The 18,240-nt window shown below is 39.5% G+C and overlaps 1 protein-coding gene across 3 annotated transcripts in view; it reads right to left on the bottom strand.

Moving 5' to 3' along the window:
• Positions 1 to 18,240, bottom strand: part of Stxbp6 (syntaxin binding protein 6) — a 209,515-nt gene that overhangs the window by 47,235 nt on the left and 144,040 nt on the right. For all 3 annotated transcript variants that reach the window (XM_075947672.1, XM_075947674.1, XM_075947673.1), the window contains 2 exons: positions 1,743 to 1,873; positions 763 to 928 (listed from right to left, as the gene is read on the bottom strand). In XM_075947672.1, the coding sequence (XP_075803787.1) occupies positions 763 to 928; positions 1,743 to 1,873 (297 nt within the window). The remainder of the gene's footprint in view (positions 1 to 762; positions 929 to 1,742; positions 1,874 to 18,240) is intronic.

The raw sequence follows: 18,240 nt of genomic DNA, 5'->3' as shown, positions 1-18,240 counted from the left end.
CACCTCTGGATGCTATTCCTGAAAGAACAAGAAAAGCTTTTGATAGAAAGTGTTACAGTCTGAATATGAAATGCCCTCCACAGGTTTATGTTGGGGGCACTGATTTTGGAGGTTGCAGAACCTTTTGAAAACATGGGGCTTACACTTAGGGGATGTGTAGGTGTGAAGGCTACAGACTATCTCCACTTCTTAAAAAGTTACTTTGTAAGCACCCTGTGCCACAGACCCAGCTGCTCTGGCCTCCCTGTGAATGCATTTCGCACCATGAGTGGACTGCATTTTCCTCTGAACTGTGAGCCAACACAAACCCTGGCTCCCATCAGATGTTTCTTACCAAGTATCCTATCACAGTGATTTTATAAAATTAATACAATAAGTACTGTATTAGGAGGAATTTGAAGAAACTTAGGAAGGAAAATGGGAGGAACCCAGAAGAGTGTTTTGCAATAGACCTATAGCAAAGGCAGCAAAGAGATCAAACTGAGGATTTCTAATAAAGAGACAGACTTGTTCTCATAGTACAAACTGTTCTAGTTATGCTGACAATTTTTTTATAATAAGACAGGCTCTCGTGGAAGAATGAAAGCCTGCCTTTGCCTCCAGATGTACAAATATATACACAACACATGCCTTAATATCAACTCGTTCTGAGCATTTTGATGCTTTTGTTTGTTCTGAATGATGTTGCTCAACGCCCAGCTTCTTATATGAAAATGAGTGTCGGGAAATAGGATGGCTGTAATAGTGCAAGTGGCCACTTACCTCCCATGATTTTGGATTGGCAGTTAATAAACTCTGGCTTCCTGTCTGTGAGGTACCTCTGGCAGGTATGGTGGAGGATCTGGAAGAAGGTGCACTTTTCCGAGGCCGTGCTCGCCACCCACTGGTCAAAGGCATTTTCAAACAACAAGTCAAACTCTGCAGAATCCTGGAGAAGACAGGGAAGCAACTGCTGATCGCAATTCACACAAACTTCCACTTTGAGCTCTGGCCTTTCAAAAGAGGCACAAAAGCTAAAACAAAAACTCAAAAAAAAAAAAAAGAACCAACATTCATCTTTACCACGATCCAAATTTGTGGAGAGTCTGCAAGTCTTTGTCAAGCAAATAAATCCAAGTATTTTTATATTTAGAGATGTGTCTAGGAGGCTAGCACCGCAGTGGTCAAGACTCACGTGTCAGAAAGCTGACTGTAGAATCTGCCCAATGACTAGAAAAAAACATTCCTTTAAGTTTTCCACATTGATTATTTCTTTATGCAAAGGATGGGAAGGAATTCCCCTGTTCCTTCAGTACTTCACTGATGTTTGGGGACAGTGAAACCTGAGCACCAAAGAAAATAGGTTCTTTGAATACATGCTCACATCATGACACATTTCTGTTGAAATCTTAATGCATTATTTTAAAATGTCATTAAATTATTGGCATTAGGGGGAAAATGAAATGTTGACACACCTGGGGTTTTCATACCTAGGGACATGATTCTTTAAGCTCTGCCCTATGTTGAGAAACATGCTGGAGACAGCAGTGTCCTATGGGCCATCTCTTGGGTTTCCCTATCAAACATGGAAAATGTATATTTTTCCCCAAGACAGGAGCACAGACTGGGGAGTTTTGGTCACATAACTGAAAGAGAGAAATAGCCTCATAAGAAAGGCTCTAGCTACCATTCCCCCTGCTGTGCTCAAGCAGAGTTATCATGTGAAGAGAACTCCTTTGCCTAGCATTGAGAACTTCACTCACCCGGTTAGGATCAATGCCATTAACCTGGCGAAGCTGCTCGAGCATCCACTGGGATCTTCGGACGAAGGATGTGGAGCCCTCAAACTGTTTGACCTTTGTGATGGATGCCTGTGTGGGTTTCTTGTTTGTCACTGTTAAACAAAGAGAAAAAAAAAAGATTAGTGGGCGGGCAATTTGGCTGATTTCCTCAATCAGTGTTATTTTTACATGACATCGAATGTGCACACGCATGGAGAGAAGATGGGAGCTGCCTTTAGGGAGAAGTGCATGCAAGAGAAAATAAAGTTATAACCTCCCCCCGCCTCACAGCAGTTTATAGTGCGATTGTTGCTTCATTTATGTCTTCATCCAATTGAACTGAAAAGATCTTAACTGAATTACACCAAGTAATTTAATGGAAGGTACAAGTGCACAATTCCAGCTCTCAGGGAAAGAGGTATGCAGGGCAGGCAGGCCTCAGATAGGACTCATTAGGAAGGCTGAATTTTAAGTGCGGGAAAGGTTACCAATTCCTTGGGGGTAGTTACCAGGCTTCCATGATGGACTTGACTTTATAGCATGACCCAGTTTGTATCTAGTTTACCTCTGATTAAGACTGTCTGGCTAGGATTCTGGGCATAGCTCCAACATGAATTCTTTTAGTCCCTAAACCTGAGGACCAGGACAATCTTTCCCCCCTAAGTAGTTTTTAATCTTCTGTGCTGCAGGCAGATTGGCAGCATCACCTCTCAGGCAAAGTCAAGCACAGGTACTGGTAAACAGGCACTCCAAAACAGTCCTGCATTTGATTACGCGGATAATTTAGGGCTCAAGGATGGTGGAGGAGGTCATTACAGATCGCGACAAGGCTTTCCAACGGGCCACTATGTCATGTCTGTGGAAGTCAGGGAAGCCACGCGAAATCACAAGACATCATGAAGGAGCCAGGGATAGTGCCAAAAACCACTGGCGGCAATGCATTTCATCCCAGTTGCTGCCTTAAGGAAGAATGTGCATCTGGGGAATATTGTACCTGTGTTTCTAATAACTATGCAGATACTTAGCAGGTGGCATAGAGTTTCGAGGGATGAGCGAGAGAAAACACCTGCTCCAATAGTTGCTGAGAAGAAGCCTCTGTAGGTCTGCAGTGATAGCTTAGCAGTTAGAAGCATTTGCTGCTCTTGCAGAAGACATGAGTTGAGTTCCAAGCACCCACGCTGGAAGGCTGTAACTTCAGCTCCATGTACGCATGCACACAAACACATATTTTTAAATAAAGCCTCTATGGTTCATGTATCCTGCAGCTCATTACTGAAGTAGTCGAGAGCCTAAGAGAGAAGTCAACGAGGTGACTTTGCCTTCAGCTGTGGTGGATCTCCAGGTCCAACATGGAATCTCTCCTTATGGCTTTAGTACAGTCTCCTTTTGCTCCTAAACTGAATTTAGCAAATGATTTTAGACATCAAATAATGTTTGGGCTTGTTGCTTATTAGTTCAGTTATATTTGGATAAAATGTTTGAACATTTCACACCAGTTCCCTTTCTTCTGTGGTTAGCAAGTCATCATTCCTTCACTATCCCCCCTTACAAGATCACCAATGGCCTCTCAGCCTCTAGCCCAGGGGTTCTCAACCTTTTGGTTATGACCCTTTGAGGGGGGAGGGTGTACAACCCTTTCATAGGGGTTCCCTCAGAACATTGGAAAACACAGATATTTATATTACAATTTGTAATACTAGCAAACTTACAATTATGAAGTAGCAATGAAAATTTTATAGTTGGAGCTCACTGCAACATGAGGAACTGTGTTAAATGACCACAGCACTAGGAAGGTTGAGAACCACTGCTCTAGACTATTGCAAACTTTGGGAATCACCATTTTTACACACACACACACACACACACACACACACACACACACACACACACAAACATTATGTGTTAAGTCTCATACCCGGAACAAATGGTTGTGGTGCGGAATTAACACATCATTACTTGATGCCAAGTTCTCCTAGCATCTCTCAGTCCCCAGCTGTTACAGGATATGGTTGGCAGACCCCATACCCTGACCTCTCCAGCCCAGGGACCGGAGTGCCTTCCTCTAGAGGCTCCTCCCTATATAATCCAGACATTTTGATTACCTGTCCTTTTGTACCTTTGGCCTCCTGGCTGCTGCCTCTGGTTCCCCTCTCTCTTTCTCTCCCCATCTCTCCACACGGCCAGCTCAGCTTGGTCATGTCCACTCTGGACTCTCCCAAATGACCCAGCCTTTACCTACGCTCTCCCTTTAACCTACAATAAACTTTCTGCTCTACCATACCTTTTCTTTCCTTTTAATTACTTTTCTTCATTCAACACACACCTCCTGTGGTGAGAAAGAGACTTGAATGGGCCTCTCCGATAGTGTGCTCTGTGCTTACACTTTCTTGTTAAAAAAAACGACACACCTGGACTATGTGCAGGCCCGAAAATGTGCAGAACATATTAAAGACTATTTTTCAATAACAGGAAATGGGTATTAGACATGTGCATTAGACACACCCCTGGACACACAGGAGGATTTCCTCCCATTTATGAAAATCGTACGGCAGACCAGCATCCTGGGAAACTCTAGGCTTTCTTCCTGACCTCAGTTAAAGTTGTTGAGAACACCTGTTTTTTACTTCTGGTCTATTTGTTTCTCCAAGGAGTTTGTAGCATTTTAAAATTTCTCACACAATGAAGGAACACCATATGTTCTTGGCATGTTTAAGACACACGTCAGGGAGGCAAATTCCACTGAACGTTTTTCATTGAAACGAACTAATTGGTTAGGAACCCCACCCTCAATGACCAAAGCCCTCACAAAACCCTACAGCAGGGTTCATGCTATAAAGCATACAGTTACAGCTCTATCCACTCCTGCCTCATTTCCATAATTACTTTATTACTCTCCCAGATCTAGTCATCTGGCTAGTTTTCCTGGGCACCAAGCCCGGTGTGGTTTGATTTTTGTTTATTGTTATTATCTCCGACATCCAAGTTTTGAGTCTGAAGCAGGTGCCTTAAAATCATGTTATTATATACACATTATTATAGAATTAAACAAAAATTTCCTCTTACAACATCAAAGCAGTTATATAACTCCAGACTTTCTGAATACAAACCTTGAAGAAAATGTGATCTAACTCCCTCCTGATATTGGGAGTTCATAGCTGGTATGAATGAATGAATGAATGAATGAATGAATGAATGAATAAAGCTCTCAAATCTCACCTGTCTAGTGAAGAGAGTACTCTACCAGAAAGATGGTTGAAAGCACCTCTTCAATGCAAACTAATTGCCTGAATAAAAAATATCACAGCACTCACATCAAGCCAATCAACATTTCCTACCCCTAACAGCAGACAACATGGATTGGAAGAGAGGTGGAGGAAGAGTTAGTTTTCTTCAGAGATATGACTCATGATAGGCTGCCCATGCTTCAGCAGCTGAACTTAAAGCCAAGTCCATATTGGAAGCCCTAATTGGACTCAGCGATAAAGAAAAGAGGACATGAGGTTGGGTGGAAAATGAGTTAGAAGGTTAGGAGGAGTTGGAGTGGAAGAGAGTGTGTGTGTGCGTGTGTGTGTGTGCGCGCGCGCGTGTGTGTTTGTATGATCAAAATACATTGTGTATATGTGTGATATTCTCAAAGAACAAATAACATATTAAAAAATAAATGCCACAGTGCTGTGTTCTTCATTATCTATATAAACTATAATCCTCAATTAATTATTTTCAGTAACTTTTAAGTAAGTACTGCAATTTCTGTTGTACATTCAATAACCATGAAGGACAGACAGATACAGGCATTTAAAGCAGCAGGTGCATACGACAGTCCCCGGAGATACTGCAGTAACCGCCCTCTTCCTTGGTTCTCAGCAATAACTGAGCATCAGGATCACCCAGAAGCTTCTACAGTAAATATAATGAGCTGTGTGAATGGGAACCTCTGGGGACATGGCCCTGACATACACACTTTAAATCTACTCAGTTAATACTGAGGCTGACCGACCCCCAAGAACCACTAGACATATCCTTATCAATTTAACAAATATTTATGTTTTGTGGGTAATTCTGGGACTAGTACGATGGGATTCTGATCAAGAACCCAGGTGGCAATACGAGGGGTGAAAATTCTGCAGCACAGCATACATACAGGGGGATGGCGGGAATGGATGGGGTCGGCGTGAGCCGTGATACGTAAGTCATCTGAAGAAATAATGTGGGAGCTTTAAGGACTAAAGTGGAGAAAAGTCAACGTGCCGTTGCAAAGAGACAGCATTTCCGGCAGTGTACAATTATCCCTGGTATGAATTTTCATGATTTTCACCCAATTTCTTCCAGTTGGCCTATGACATATGGCAAGCTAATTGTATACAGAATAGGGAATTATGTTTTTTTTTTTCTTCTGTAGTTGAGGACAAAACCCAGGGCCTTGCACTTGCTAGGCAAATACTCTGTGACTGAACTAAATCCCCAACCCTGGGAATTCTGTTTTTTAAATGAAGTGGTATTTCAAAGCATTTAGAGTAAAATGCAAGCCTCTTACCATGACCTACGAAGCCTTAGATGACCTGCCCTTGGGTGCTAGGGACAGCACATTTCACTTCCCTTTTTATCCCCTAAGCTCCGGCTGTCATTTGCTCCTGGCAAGGTCTGTGCTCCAGACCTCCTGCAGAGGACACACCCTTGGTAGATAAGTCATTTCCTTTGCTTTTACAGTGTTTCTTGCTCACTGTTCATATTCCAGGCTACTGGTTAACTTTCCAGAAAGACACATCTATGGTTAATTTATCAACCGTAGATGTATTTCATCTATGTAGGTTTCACTTAGCACATTTCGACACTGAACTGTGTTTGTGTGAAAAATAGATTATTTCAAGCCTGGATACAATATCCAATGTCTGCTTCTTTAAGATGTTTGGGAGGAATCAAATCAGATCTACGTCATGTGCTGAGTCCGCAAACATATGTGCGATGGATATATTTCCACATGAATCTAAGCCACTGATCAGTGTGTGACACAGGTTTCCACATACTTTTAAAAACAGTATGTAATTGCAGACATCTCTTTGGTACAATCTGATTATTCTCTGTGACTTAGGCAAAAACTATGCTTTCCATTTTTATAGATGAGAAAACTGAAGCACATAAAGAGCTGACTTGTCAAAGTCACACCTAATAACTAGTAAACCCACGACATACATGAGAAACATTGAGTCACTGCTTTTTCTACTGCAAATTCTTGCCACAATGTCAAATGTCACATTTTACTTGGCATGGGATGTTCAGTAAGTAAGGATTAATTGAAGCCTTTCTTTCTAATGATACTTACTAAGATTTTTATAGTTTCCTGAATGGTTTCCTTAATATTTCCCTTTAAATAAACAAACATTTTACTCAAATAAGTTAATGAAAGACAAAATAAATTCAAGTCACAAATACACAGAGCTTTGTTTTCCTTAAATAGAAAGCAATGTGGTAAACATAGTTAAAATGTATGCACTACTAATTTCCAGCTAGAGAGAGTTTAGCATTGAGATTTAGGCTTTGGTGAATGGATGATTAGCAATTAAGACAGGTGTTAGTCTTTAACATCAAAATAAGAATGCATTCCTAGATAGGATAAAACATCTGAAAATGGCTCCTCTGGGGTCCATACTGTACACACCGAGACTCATCCATTATGTTTTGAAGGTATCCAGGCCAACATTTCTAGATGCCTTATTTCCACTCTTGGTGACCACTGATTCCTGTATGGTCACTGAAGAAAGACCAAAGCCTGGCGCAAATTAATTCCAGGTCATTTTGCTATGGGCTCTGAAGAAACAAAATGGCTTAATGATTTTTCTTTAATCTTAATAGAGCATGGTCCTAGGTTCTGGGCTATAGCTTAAATATAGTTAAAAAACAGTGATACAAAGTATTGTGTCCAGATTATCATTACCACTGTTATACAAGTTGTATTTAATCTCCATCTCATGAACTAAAGCTTCAAAATGTGTCTCAGAAGATAGTCTTTCCATGAAACATTCTATTTTCATATGAAAATAGAATCAGAATAGAATCACAGGATGGAGATAACAAACAAACTTTAATTATACCCACCTAGAAAACACTTCACTTAATTAGAAACCAACAAATAAAGTAGGCTTGGAGATACATACTTCTAATTCCACCATTTGGAAGACTGAGGCAAGAGGATCACTATGAGTTCAAGGCCAGCATGGTCTATGTAGTAAGTTCCTGGCTATCATGGTCTACATATTAAAATCATGTACTGAAGAAGAGGCAGGTGGAGGAACTATTCAGCATATCGTAGGCATGGCATGTAGAGCTAGGCAACTAACATGAGAATCACCATGCCTACATACCTTAAATATTTTAAACAGCATCATACATTAGTCTTATTATGAGTTTTCATGTAAGAGCAACTCAGTGTTAGTGGTATAGCTCAGGTTCCAGCTCAGATGGTCTAATGTCCTGACATTTTATTTTCAAGGCTTTTGATGAGAAATATATACTCTCTGTATTTTTTAAAGTGATATTTGTAATCTTACCAGTGTTGCTCTTTGACTCTGCCAGGGGTGACCGACAAAGAAAAAAAAATATAGCAGCTACAACAAAAGAAATTTGCAATATGGGTTCAGGACATCAAAGCAAACTTAAGGATGGCTTCTGGCTATCAACATTGTAAAGGAGCAGGATAAAGAAATGGTATTTATTGGAAACGGGCTTCCTTCTAGCTTTTAAAACTCTGATGTATTATCATAGACCTCATAATATGCATGAGAAATAGACTTCAGATCTGAGCTGCATCAGCAAATTTGTCAGGTGAGGTTGCTGAATGTTTATAAAGCTGAAAAACAAAAATTCCCGAATAATTACCACAAAAATGTCCAAAGTAGGGAACTCTTCTCACCTTTGCAAGAGTTAGTGGGAGATGGGACATGCAGCTTTCTATATATCGTCCATTTCTTGTTATATAACATATCAAGGTGTGTTTGTTTAGGACCTCATATATGTTTGAAGTCCAGAAGGTGGTGATCCTGGGTTCAGACTATTTTCCCAAATTACTAGATACAGCTTTGGGGATCAGTCCTCCTTTCTTTCCATCTTAGAAACCAGGGCTCTCTGTAAAGACTTCTGTGGACCCTCACTGGGCCCGAGTACCCTTCCATTTGCAAGTTTTAATAAGGAACTCTGGGGATGGGAGGATGTTGTAATTAGGAGTGGAGGGGCTGCATCCCCAGCACCCCGGCTGCCTGGCTAGCTTATGCCCTGAAATAACAACACACAAACTATATTCATTTAAACACTGCTTGGCCCATTTCTATCTAGCCTCTTCTAGGCTAATTCTCGCACCTGGACTAGCCCATTTCTAATTATCTGTGTAGCCCACGAGGTGGCTTACCAGGGAGATTCTAGGCTACGTCCATCCTGGGTCGGAGCTTCATCGCGTGTGCCTCAGAGAGCAGAGCTATCCCCGTGTCCGCCCAGGAGAGGGGCCCCCGAGAGGAGAGCTGTCGAGTCTTAGCTCACTTCCTCTTCCTCCCAGCATTCTGTTCTGTTTACTCCTCCCACCTATGGTTTAACCTATGAGGGCCAAGCAGTTTCTTTATTGCTTAACCAATGAAATCAACAGATTGATATATGACACTCCCACATCAGGAGGAGAACACTGCTAAGCCATCCTGTTCTTTAGTTCCAAGTGAAGAAGGTAGAGATTCAGTATATATGGTTTTGGTCTCCATGGGGACTAACCATAAAGGAAGAAGTCTTCTTACAAAAGATTCCTTATTTGGTATCACTATTTTAAGCTGGAGGAGAAAAATGGTGTTGGGAATGGTGATGATGATGGTGGCAGTGGTAGTGATGGAAAAAACACAAAGTTTCTCCAAAACGATATGAAAAAAAGGAACCATTTATATAAAAAATGTTTTCCCTTATAAATAAGTAGGATAAGGTATCTTGCATTAAGCCTTCTCCAGGGAAGTTCAGGGTACCCATCTATCCACTGATAGGAGAAGTACCACTTCGTAGAACTTTGCTGAGGTACTTCTTGTTTTTGTATTTTCAAATTACCAGTGACGATGTAGTATGCTGTTAGAATGTGACACATCTATTTCAAGTAGACGACTGGGTTCAGGTACAGCATAAATGGTCTTGAGCCTTTACATCCTAAAGTCAGAAAAGAAGTGTAAACCCTAAAAACATGAGTTCCCATTGCTCTCTCCAAACTAGGTTTATGATATATGGTGGTTTAGGTAAGAATGGCCCCCACAGGCTCATATATTTGAATGCTTGTCATTAGAGAGCACCACTATTTGAGATGGATCAGAATATTAGAAGGTATAAACTTGTTAGGAATAGATAGGGCTTTCTTGAAGGAAGTATGTCACGAGGGGTGGGCTTTAAGGTTTGCAAAGCTCACATTCTAGGCCTCTCTTTTTCTTGGTCTGTGGATCAGGATATTGTTTTCAGCTATTGTTCTGAAATTGTAAGCGAGCCCCCAGTTAAATGCTTTATTTGATGATTTACTTTGGTCATGGTGTTTCTTCACAGCAATATAATAGCGATGAGATCTGATGTCTTCTGTCCCATAAGTTGACACAAGTACAAATTGTATATGCATAAACAAGGGAATTAGTCACTGGTTGATTGGTTTCCTGAGATAAAGAACAGTTCTGTGCCTATCAAAAACTAGGAATACAGAAAAACTTATTTCAGGTCTAACTGCTAGGATTCAAAAATCAAGATATAGTTTACCAGACTTATTGGAAAAGAGGATTATCCTAGGACCTTGAGTGATAAGGAAGGGTAAACATCAAGAAATTACAGAAACGTCATGAGAAATAGGAGAGGAATTTCAGCATTAAAACCACTTACACTATTTTTTCCTACAACCTTATTCGAGCAGCCTCCTTAGCAAGTAATTTTTTTGCTTCCAAATCCCTGGAAACATGGCCTGAGCCCTGAGATGTGACCCATTGTCAATGTGCTGGATGGTTTAACTTCCTTACACAATCTGTCATAGTCTTGGAGAACAAATCTATTTCAATGTATTTGGAGTGAAGGTGAAATAGGATATGAAAAAAATTACAAAAGTAATATTCGTTTCTGTTCCCTTTCTGGGAAATATATGAAACTTCTGATTCATGGAATGAACTGAGTCAAGCAGCCAAATAAGTAAAGGAAATGCTCAGAGAAACAACTATGATAGAATTTGAAGGAGATTCAACTCAGGACTATTAAGGACTGCAATATACAATATACAACAAGGAAACAGAAGGGGTTAACTACAGACAGAGAGTCTGCTCTGTTCTTACTTCCTCATTTTCTCTGGAAAATAATGTAAGCGTTGCTTTTTATCTATTCTTAGAAGAGATTTACAGTAGACCATAGCACAGAAGAATCGAAGCCACAGCTACCTGACCCAAGAATCAATTAAATTTCTCCACAAGAAGGTGGAAGATAAGATCACTGAATATAAGACAGTGTCCTTTATTTGTTACACTTTCTTTCAGCAGTAATATTACATATTGGAAATATAGGTGAAGCAGTAACTGTCCTCAGGAAAGCACCGTATTTGGCATAAATTCAGTATCTATTATAACTTGACAAGCTGAGAAAAGCAAGTTTCAGCTGAGAAAAGCTGAGAAAACACATCTTACAAGAGAGAAGGGTGGTGACAACTTATTCCCTTCCAGTTTTGCAAGAGGACGGATGCTGACCACTGTGAGATGTAGTTCTGGGTCTTAGTTCCTCCAGGCTACACCCTCAGCCATGCGTCACTACTGGGGATAGTATTTCACAACACATATTCAGTACAAATGAAACATGAGAGGATTTCCTACAACCGTCAGTCTCCTTCTGCGACAAGATCATGGGCAGGAGGAAGCAAGAGAAGAAAGGAGGGAGAAGAAAAAAAAAAGAAGGTGGCTAAAACTTGAAGAGTCAGAATTAACACAATTTCCTAATGGAATAGTTCTTAAATATTTAATATCCTTAGTATTTTGAAAAAAATCAAAGCTTTTATTACTTAGCAAACACAAGCTGTCAAATATAATTACAACTATCAGTCAAGCAAAGACAGGCATAGCTGCTCTCTGCTTTACAACCACTTACTGGATACACCTCTAATTACATAGATTTTAAATAAAGACATGCATTACTGATAGTCTAAAAAAGTGAGTGATGTCACTCAGAATCTGACATGTTAACTCTTTACTGCTTGATACTGGAATATAAAATCAAGCAAAACATTCTGGTTCAAACAAAAACTTCACCACATTATAAAAGCCACCTGGGATTCAAGCTTGCTGAGGTTATTTTGGTTAACTCAAGGTAGTATCTACTATAGGTAAGTAACAGTACACATACACACACACAAATATATGCTCTGATTTGATGAAAGAAGTGAAAGATCTGCACACTAAAGACCATAATGAAAGATATTAAGGAATTAAACAAATATAAAACTATCTCATGTTCAAGCAAATGAATGATTCAGTATGGTTAAAATGGCAAAAATCTCCAAATTAATCTAAAGAGTCACAGAGGCAAGAGGCTAGAAAACTCTGCATTATTAATAGGTTAGTCTCCTCAATTGATATGCAGATTTATTAATGCTAAAAATGTCACTGGGCATTTTGGTGGAAATTGAGTATGAAATTCATATGGAAATAAATGCTAGAGGAACAGACATTGAGTGAAAAGTGGAAGACTAACATGATGTGATTACAAGATTTGTGATAAAACCAACCCCAGACAATGTGCTACGTTAGAAAAACAGACACATAAATGCAGGAACAGAGGGGAGCGTCCAAGGCAGAGATCTAGCACATAAATGCACATGTGGGTTTTTAACAAAAACGTAAGTGGTAGAACACAGAATATTACAATAGCTGGGTGCAACAAAAACAAAATCTTCTATTACTATCCACAAAGTCCGTCTGAATGATACTCAAGTATCATAAACACCAACAGATATAAACTCAGAAAGGAATGCACAGGAAAAGAAACCTGGGACCCTGGGCTGCACAAACATGTCACTGTAATATGAAAGTATAATCCATGAGCGAATGAGGGATTACGCAAATCAAAACACAATCTCTCAAAAAATTCCTCGAGAATGAAATCAGTCTCTAAAGTAGGAGGCGACATTTGCAAGCACTGAGAGTGACAGCATTTGCTTACAACGTTCGTGCTTGTTGGTTTTTGTTGCTGCAATAAAATACACGGCAAAAAAGTGGAAGAGTAAGGGTTTATTTTGGCTTGTGGTGGTTTCTGAATGTTTTGTCCATCTGGCTCATAAGCTTGGGCAGAACTTTTCTAGTATGGTGATTTCAGATATTTTGTCATGGTGATTTTAGATATTTTGTCGCAGTGATGGAATACTGTCAAAAATAACATACATATATACACACACATATATATATAATATGTGCATAAGCATATATATATATGCATTACACACAAACATGTATATATACAATACATATGCATGTATGTATATACTTTACATGTTCTATTTCTTTAGATAACTAAAGATAAAAATCCCAAGACATTTTTAGGTACAGAAAGATTTTGGGGGTATAATAGTTAGTGCAACGTGTAGGGATGTGAAAGAGTTAACACCTCAAATAAGACAAGTTTCTTTGTCTAGGATGATAAAGCTTTATGAGGAAAGAAGAAATTGAAAGATAATGGACAAAAACAAGGGCAAGTCATTAAGAGCCTGGTATAAAAGGCTTTATGAGCATGAATCAAGATGTAATTAGACAGACTTTTTTTCTTTATACTGACTATTGCACTGAATAAGTCATGGCAGCAGTGTGTATTAAAGCAGGGACCTCCCTTGCAACACGGGTTCCTATGGTCCAAGGAAGAAATGGCAAAAAGCAGGTGAGACCAGATGATAGAAGTGAAAACAGAGATACAGTGGATATTCTAATCACATAGCTGTTGAGGCTCAATATAGAAATTTCAGTCAATATAAAATCGAAATTATGATTAATACAAAAATAACAGTCCTGAAGGTCAGTTAGATACCTAGTGGATATATCACCGTCCACTTTGTGTTTTTATGAGTTGTTTTATCTGGCATATTATAAATACCCTGAGAATACATTCTTTCAAAGTAATTGGTGGTGTGTGGACTCAGTGTTCTGATTCCAATCTGCAGAAGGTCACATCATCTCCACACCATTAGAATTAGCCATAGAGCTGTATGTACTGATCACTGTGGTTACAAACACTTCATCCTCTACGCTCATCGATCATGTCTCTATTATTATTATTATTATTAATTTTAAAACTTTTGAAATTTGGACTCATTTGAAGCAGATATGCCAGGGAGACTAAGCAGTTACACCTGACTAGCAGATTACTCCATATGGTAAAGAGCTGCCGCACACACGGAAATCAGCGTCACCCCTCTGCACCTCCGTGACTCCTGCTGCACGTTCCCAGGCGGAACATACTGTTATGCATGCCATTACCATTTTGAAACAGCCTAGGAGTCATTTTTGAAATGAGTGAAGCCACATGTGTTAAACGGATTCTTCCTAAGAAAAATCTCTGGGGTCTTTTCAAAGTACTATAGTGATGAAGATTTAGAACAAGAGGAATGAATGCTGAATGAGTATTAATATGCTCAGTTTTATATTTAATTTCCACATAAATTACAACATAATTGCTGGATTCACTGTCCTAAGGAAATGAGACACAACTATCAATAAACCCACACGTCTCAACTCAGCTGGCCACAATGCATGTAATCTTCCATGTGCTAGGCCCCTCCTTTCTTCCCCTCCCTCAGCTATAGCACCTACAAGAGAGACTCCCATGATGTCTTACTGTTTTATTGCTGTGATAAGACACCATGACCAAGGCAACTTACAGACAAAAGAGTTTATTAGGGCTTACAGTTTCAGAATGAGTCCATGACCTTCACAACAGTGAGTATGGTGGAGGCAGGCAGACATGGAGCAATAGCTGAGAACTGAACCACAAGCATGAATCACACACACACACACACACACACACACACACACACACACACACACGGAGCGAGAGCAAGAGAGAGAGAGAAAGAGAGAGACAGAGAAACAGAGAGAACACAGAGACTAACTAGGAATGGTGGGGACTTTTGAAGGCTCAAAGCCCACCCCCAGGGACACATCTTCTCTCATAAGCCTATACCTCCTAATCCTTTCCAAATAGTTCTAACTATTGGTGCAGGGCCAAATTTCAAATATATGAGCCTATGTTAGCAATTCTCATTCAAACTACCACATTTGATAAAACCAATGTGAAGCAGAGAACAGTCACTATAAAGAGCCATTACTCAGTGACAGAAAGAAGCTGTAGCTTTTGTAAATGCTAATGGGAGTAACTCAACTTGATTCTCCTAGGTTCAGACAGATTTTCAGAGGTCTCTTCAACCTCTCAGTGCCTACACTAGGGAATGGGTTTTCAGTAAGTGATTATCACCTCGAATCTTCTACTGGAAGATCAAGGTGTCACACTAAAAACTAAATAGCAGGGGTAACATAATGGACAGATGTGGTTTATGTCTGACAGAGAGCAACTTTATTAAAGCATGACATTTCCCAGAATTCTCCAGTGCTTTGCATGATATTGGATTGATACAAAATTTTACTTTATTTCTTTTTTTGAGTTGTCTATTTTTTTAATTGATTGATTTTATTGGAGAATTTTTTTAGCATTTTATTGAGCATTTTTCTCTGCTCCCCTCCTTTTCTCTCCCCTCCACTTCAACCCTCTCCCATAGTCCCCATGCTCCCAATTTACACAGGAGATCGGGTCTTTGTCTACTTCCCATGTAGATTAGATCCATGTATGTCTCTCTTAGGGTCCTCATTGTTTACTTTATTCCAACTGAAATTTGTGGCAGAAATTACCACTTTCTATTGCAAAGTAATCTGTATTAGACTTAACGCTAAACTAAGAGCCAAATATGAAAGTCCTGAGATCCATAAGATAATAAAATTATAACTTTTCTTCAGAAGTGATGTCTTCTATTCTTTCAATGTATAAGCCAAAGTCTGACATAAAGTTTGTGTTACAGATCATACATGTAAGCGCTGCATGTCTATCAGGAAAGGTATCTCAAAAGGGTTTTTTTTTCCCCACTCATGTTTCCCTTGGTTACAGTCTTCTAAGACACATTGTATAAATGTTCCTTCAACTTATTCTCAAAGTAATTTATAACTTATGCCAACAACTAAAAAATTTTGTTGACAAGGAGCTCTTTATAGAATATAATTACCATCATTTCCATTTTTACATTTTCACAGCCTGAGAGTTGTTATTTAAATTGTCTCCAGTATTTTTTTAATAATCCTGCCAAAACTTTCCTATGTAGTCTATAATATGAGGCATTGTCCTACCCATCCATAACACATCACCCACTCCCTTCATGGTCCATCACTGACTCCTACTGAGGTTCCCATTTCCCATTTTCAGACACAGAAGAAAATATCAGCAGTATAAAAATACATCAAAAATGTCAAATGTGGTATAAGCACATGCTTGGCACCAGCCCTATCTGACCTCCTATTTGAGTACACTGGTTTTTTAATTAATGATGCAACGTATCTATGGTTATCTTGTTATCTAGAGTAATGGTTTAGTGTTACAGGGAGCGGGACCCATTGTTCTGGCTGCCCGGCTAGTTTACACCTGAAATAACCACACAGAAACTGTATTAATTAAAACACTGCTTATCCATTAGCTCTAGCCTCCTATTGGCTAACTCTCACATCTTGATTTAATCCGTTTCTATTAATTTGCATTGACCACGAGGTCGTTGCTTACTGAGAAATATTTAGCATGTCTGACCTGGCGTCTCCATGGCAGCTCTCTGACTCTACTTTCTTCCTCCCAGAATTCAGTTCTGTCTTCTCTGCCTACCTAAGTTCTGCCCTATCAGGCCAAGCAATTTCTTTATTGATTAACCAATGAAAGCAATCCATAAACAGAATGACCTCCTATACCAGTTTAGAGGCTCATTCTTTGACCACACTCTCAAAGAATTTAGAGACAATTGACTTTGAAAACTTATTTTTTGTTTTGTCTATAATCTATAGCAGTATTTTATATCTCATTGTATTCTTCCACAGTGCAAGAAAGCCACTCTGAGCTCCTCTTGGGAGACAAATAATGTATCTAGCAGATGGCATCAGTGGTGAGTAAACACGGAATGAATGCTATGGACATTAAGTAGACAGGCTGCTCAAAATGTCAGGATGATTCCAAGGTATGAAGAGAAAACCCTTTCACCATCCCTATCTATATAGGCATTTGTCACAGTTTAGGGAACTTCCATGTTCAAGATAAACAGGAGCTGTGGGCCGTTTTTCCCCTCAAGCTGTAATCTGGGACTGTGTCAGATGATGTCATCAGTGGATCTAAAGGTCACAAGAACTCTCACAACCAGCAACCAGCCAAACTTTTACTACCTTCAGTGCAAATGACCAAAACTTTCCTATCCAGTATAGCTTGTCTGCGTTCTCCTACTGTCATTCAATGCCCATGACTGAATGGCATTTGAAGGTACGATCTCTGAGACCGAGAGAGAGGGGGGGGGGAGAGCCAACTCCTTTAAGTTATCCTCTCCTCTCTATACAACACACTGAAGGAGTGCCCCAATCCACCACCACATACACAAAACAAGAAAATAAATGTTTAAAACTGGATCAAATTTTGCAAAATTTGATATTTTTGCAAAAACGATTGCTAACATCAAAAGCTTTGATGCTTACCTTTAATTGAAATTACAGTTTACTCAGATATCATTGCTGAGGATCATGAACTAAGACGCTTCCCCCATTTGGCAGAGGCAGTAACTTTACGCAACTGAGAATTCCACCGAGGGATATCACTGTCTGTCTCAAATACTAAATGATGACCTCTTGACACCAACCTCTCCCCTCTCCTGATTCTCTGTCTACAAACACCATGGGTATGAGTCAACCTGCTTTGTCACAGGTAGAGCACACTTGTTTAGCTATAAGACTACTCAGAAATGCTCATCATTCAAGTCTGGACTACTGATAAAGGCTACAATGTTATATTAGAAAACAATGTTGATTCTTTAAGCAAAGAGGATCATCATAAACGGGTAAAAGGCACCCAGCTCACTCCTGTATTAATGAAGGTTCTCTGTGGGAACAGAGTCAACAAGATGGACACAGATAGAATGATCAAAAAAATTTAAATTTTGAATGCAAGAAACTCAGCTGAGAACATCCCTGATAATGCTGTTGTGTAATGTGTGTAGTAGTTGTGCAGGAAATTTGGATATGGTCCTATATTTCAGCTCAAGTAGAGGTTTTCAAAAGCTAAGGTAATCATTTAAAAAAGTTAAATTCTTAAGTAGGGCTTGGACCAAGAAAGGAAACAAAATCTTTCCAAAAGGTAGGATAAATACTATGGACAGTCACTTGTTTAAGTGTAGGAATGAACA

This window comes from Microtus pennsylvanicus, chromosome 14, assembly GCF_037038515.1.
Source record: "Microtus pennsylvanicus isolate mMicPen1 chromosome 14, mMicPen1.hap1, whole genome shotgun sequence".
NCBI lineage: Eukaryota > Metazoa > Chordata > Mammalia > Rodentia > Cricetidae > Microtus > Microtus pennsylvanicus.
This window is presented reverse-complemented; position numbering and strand designations above follow the sequence as displayed.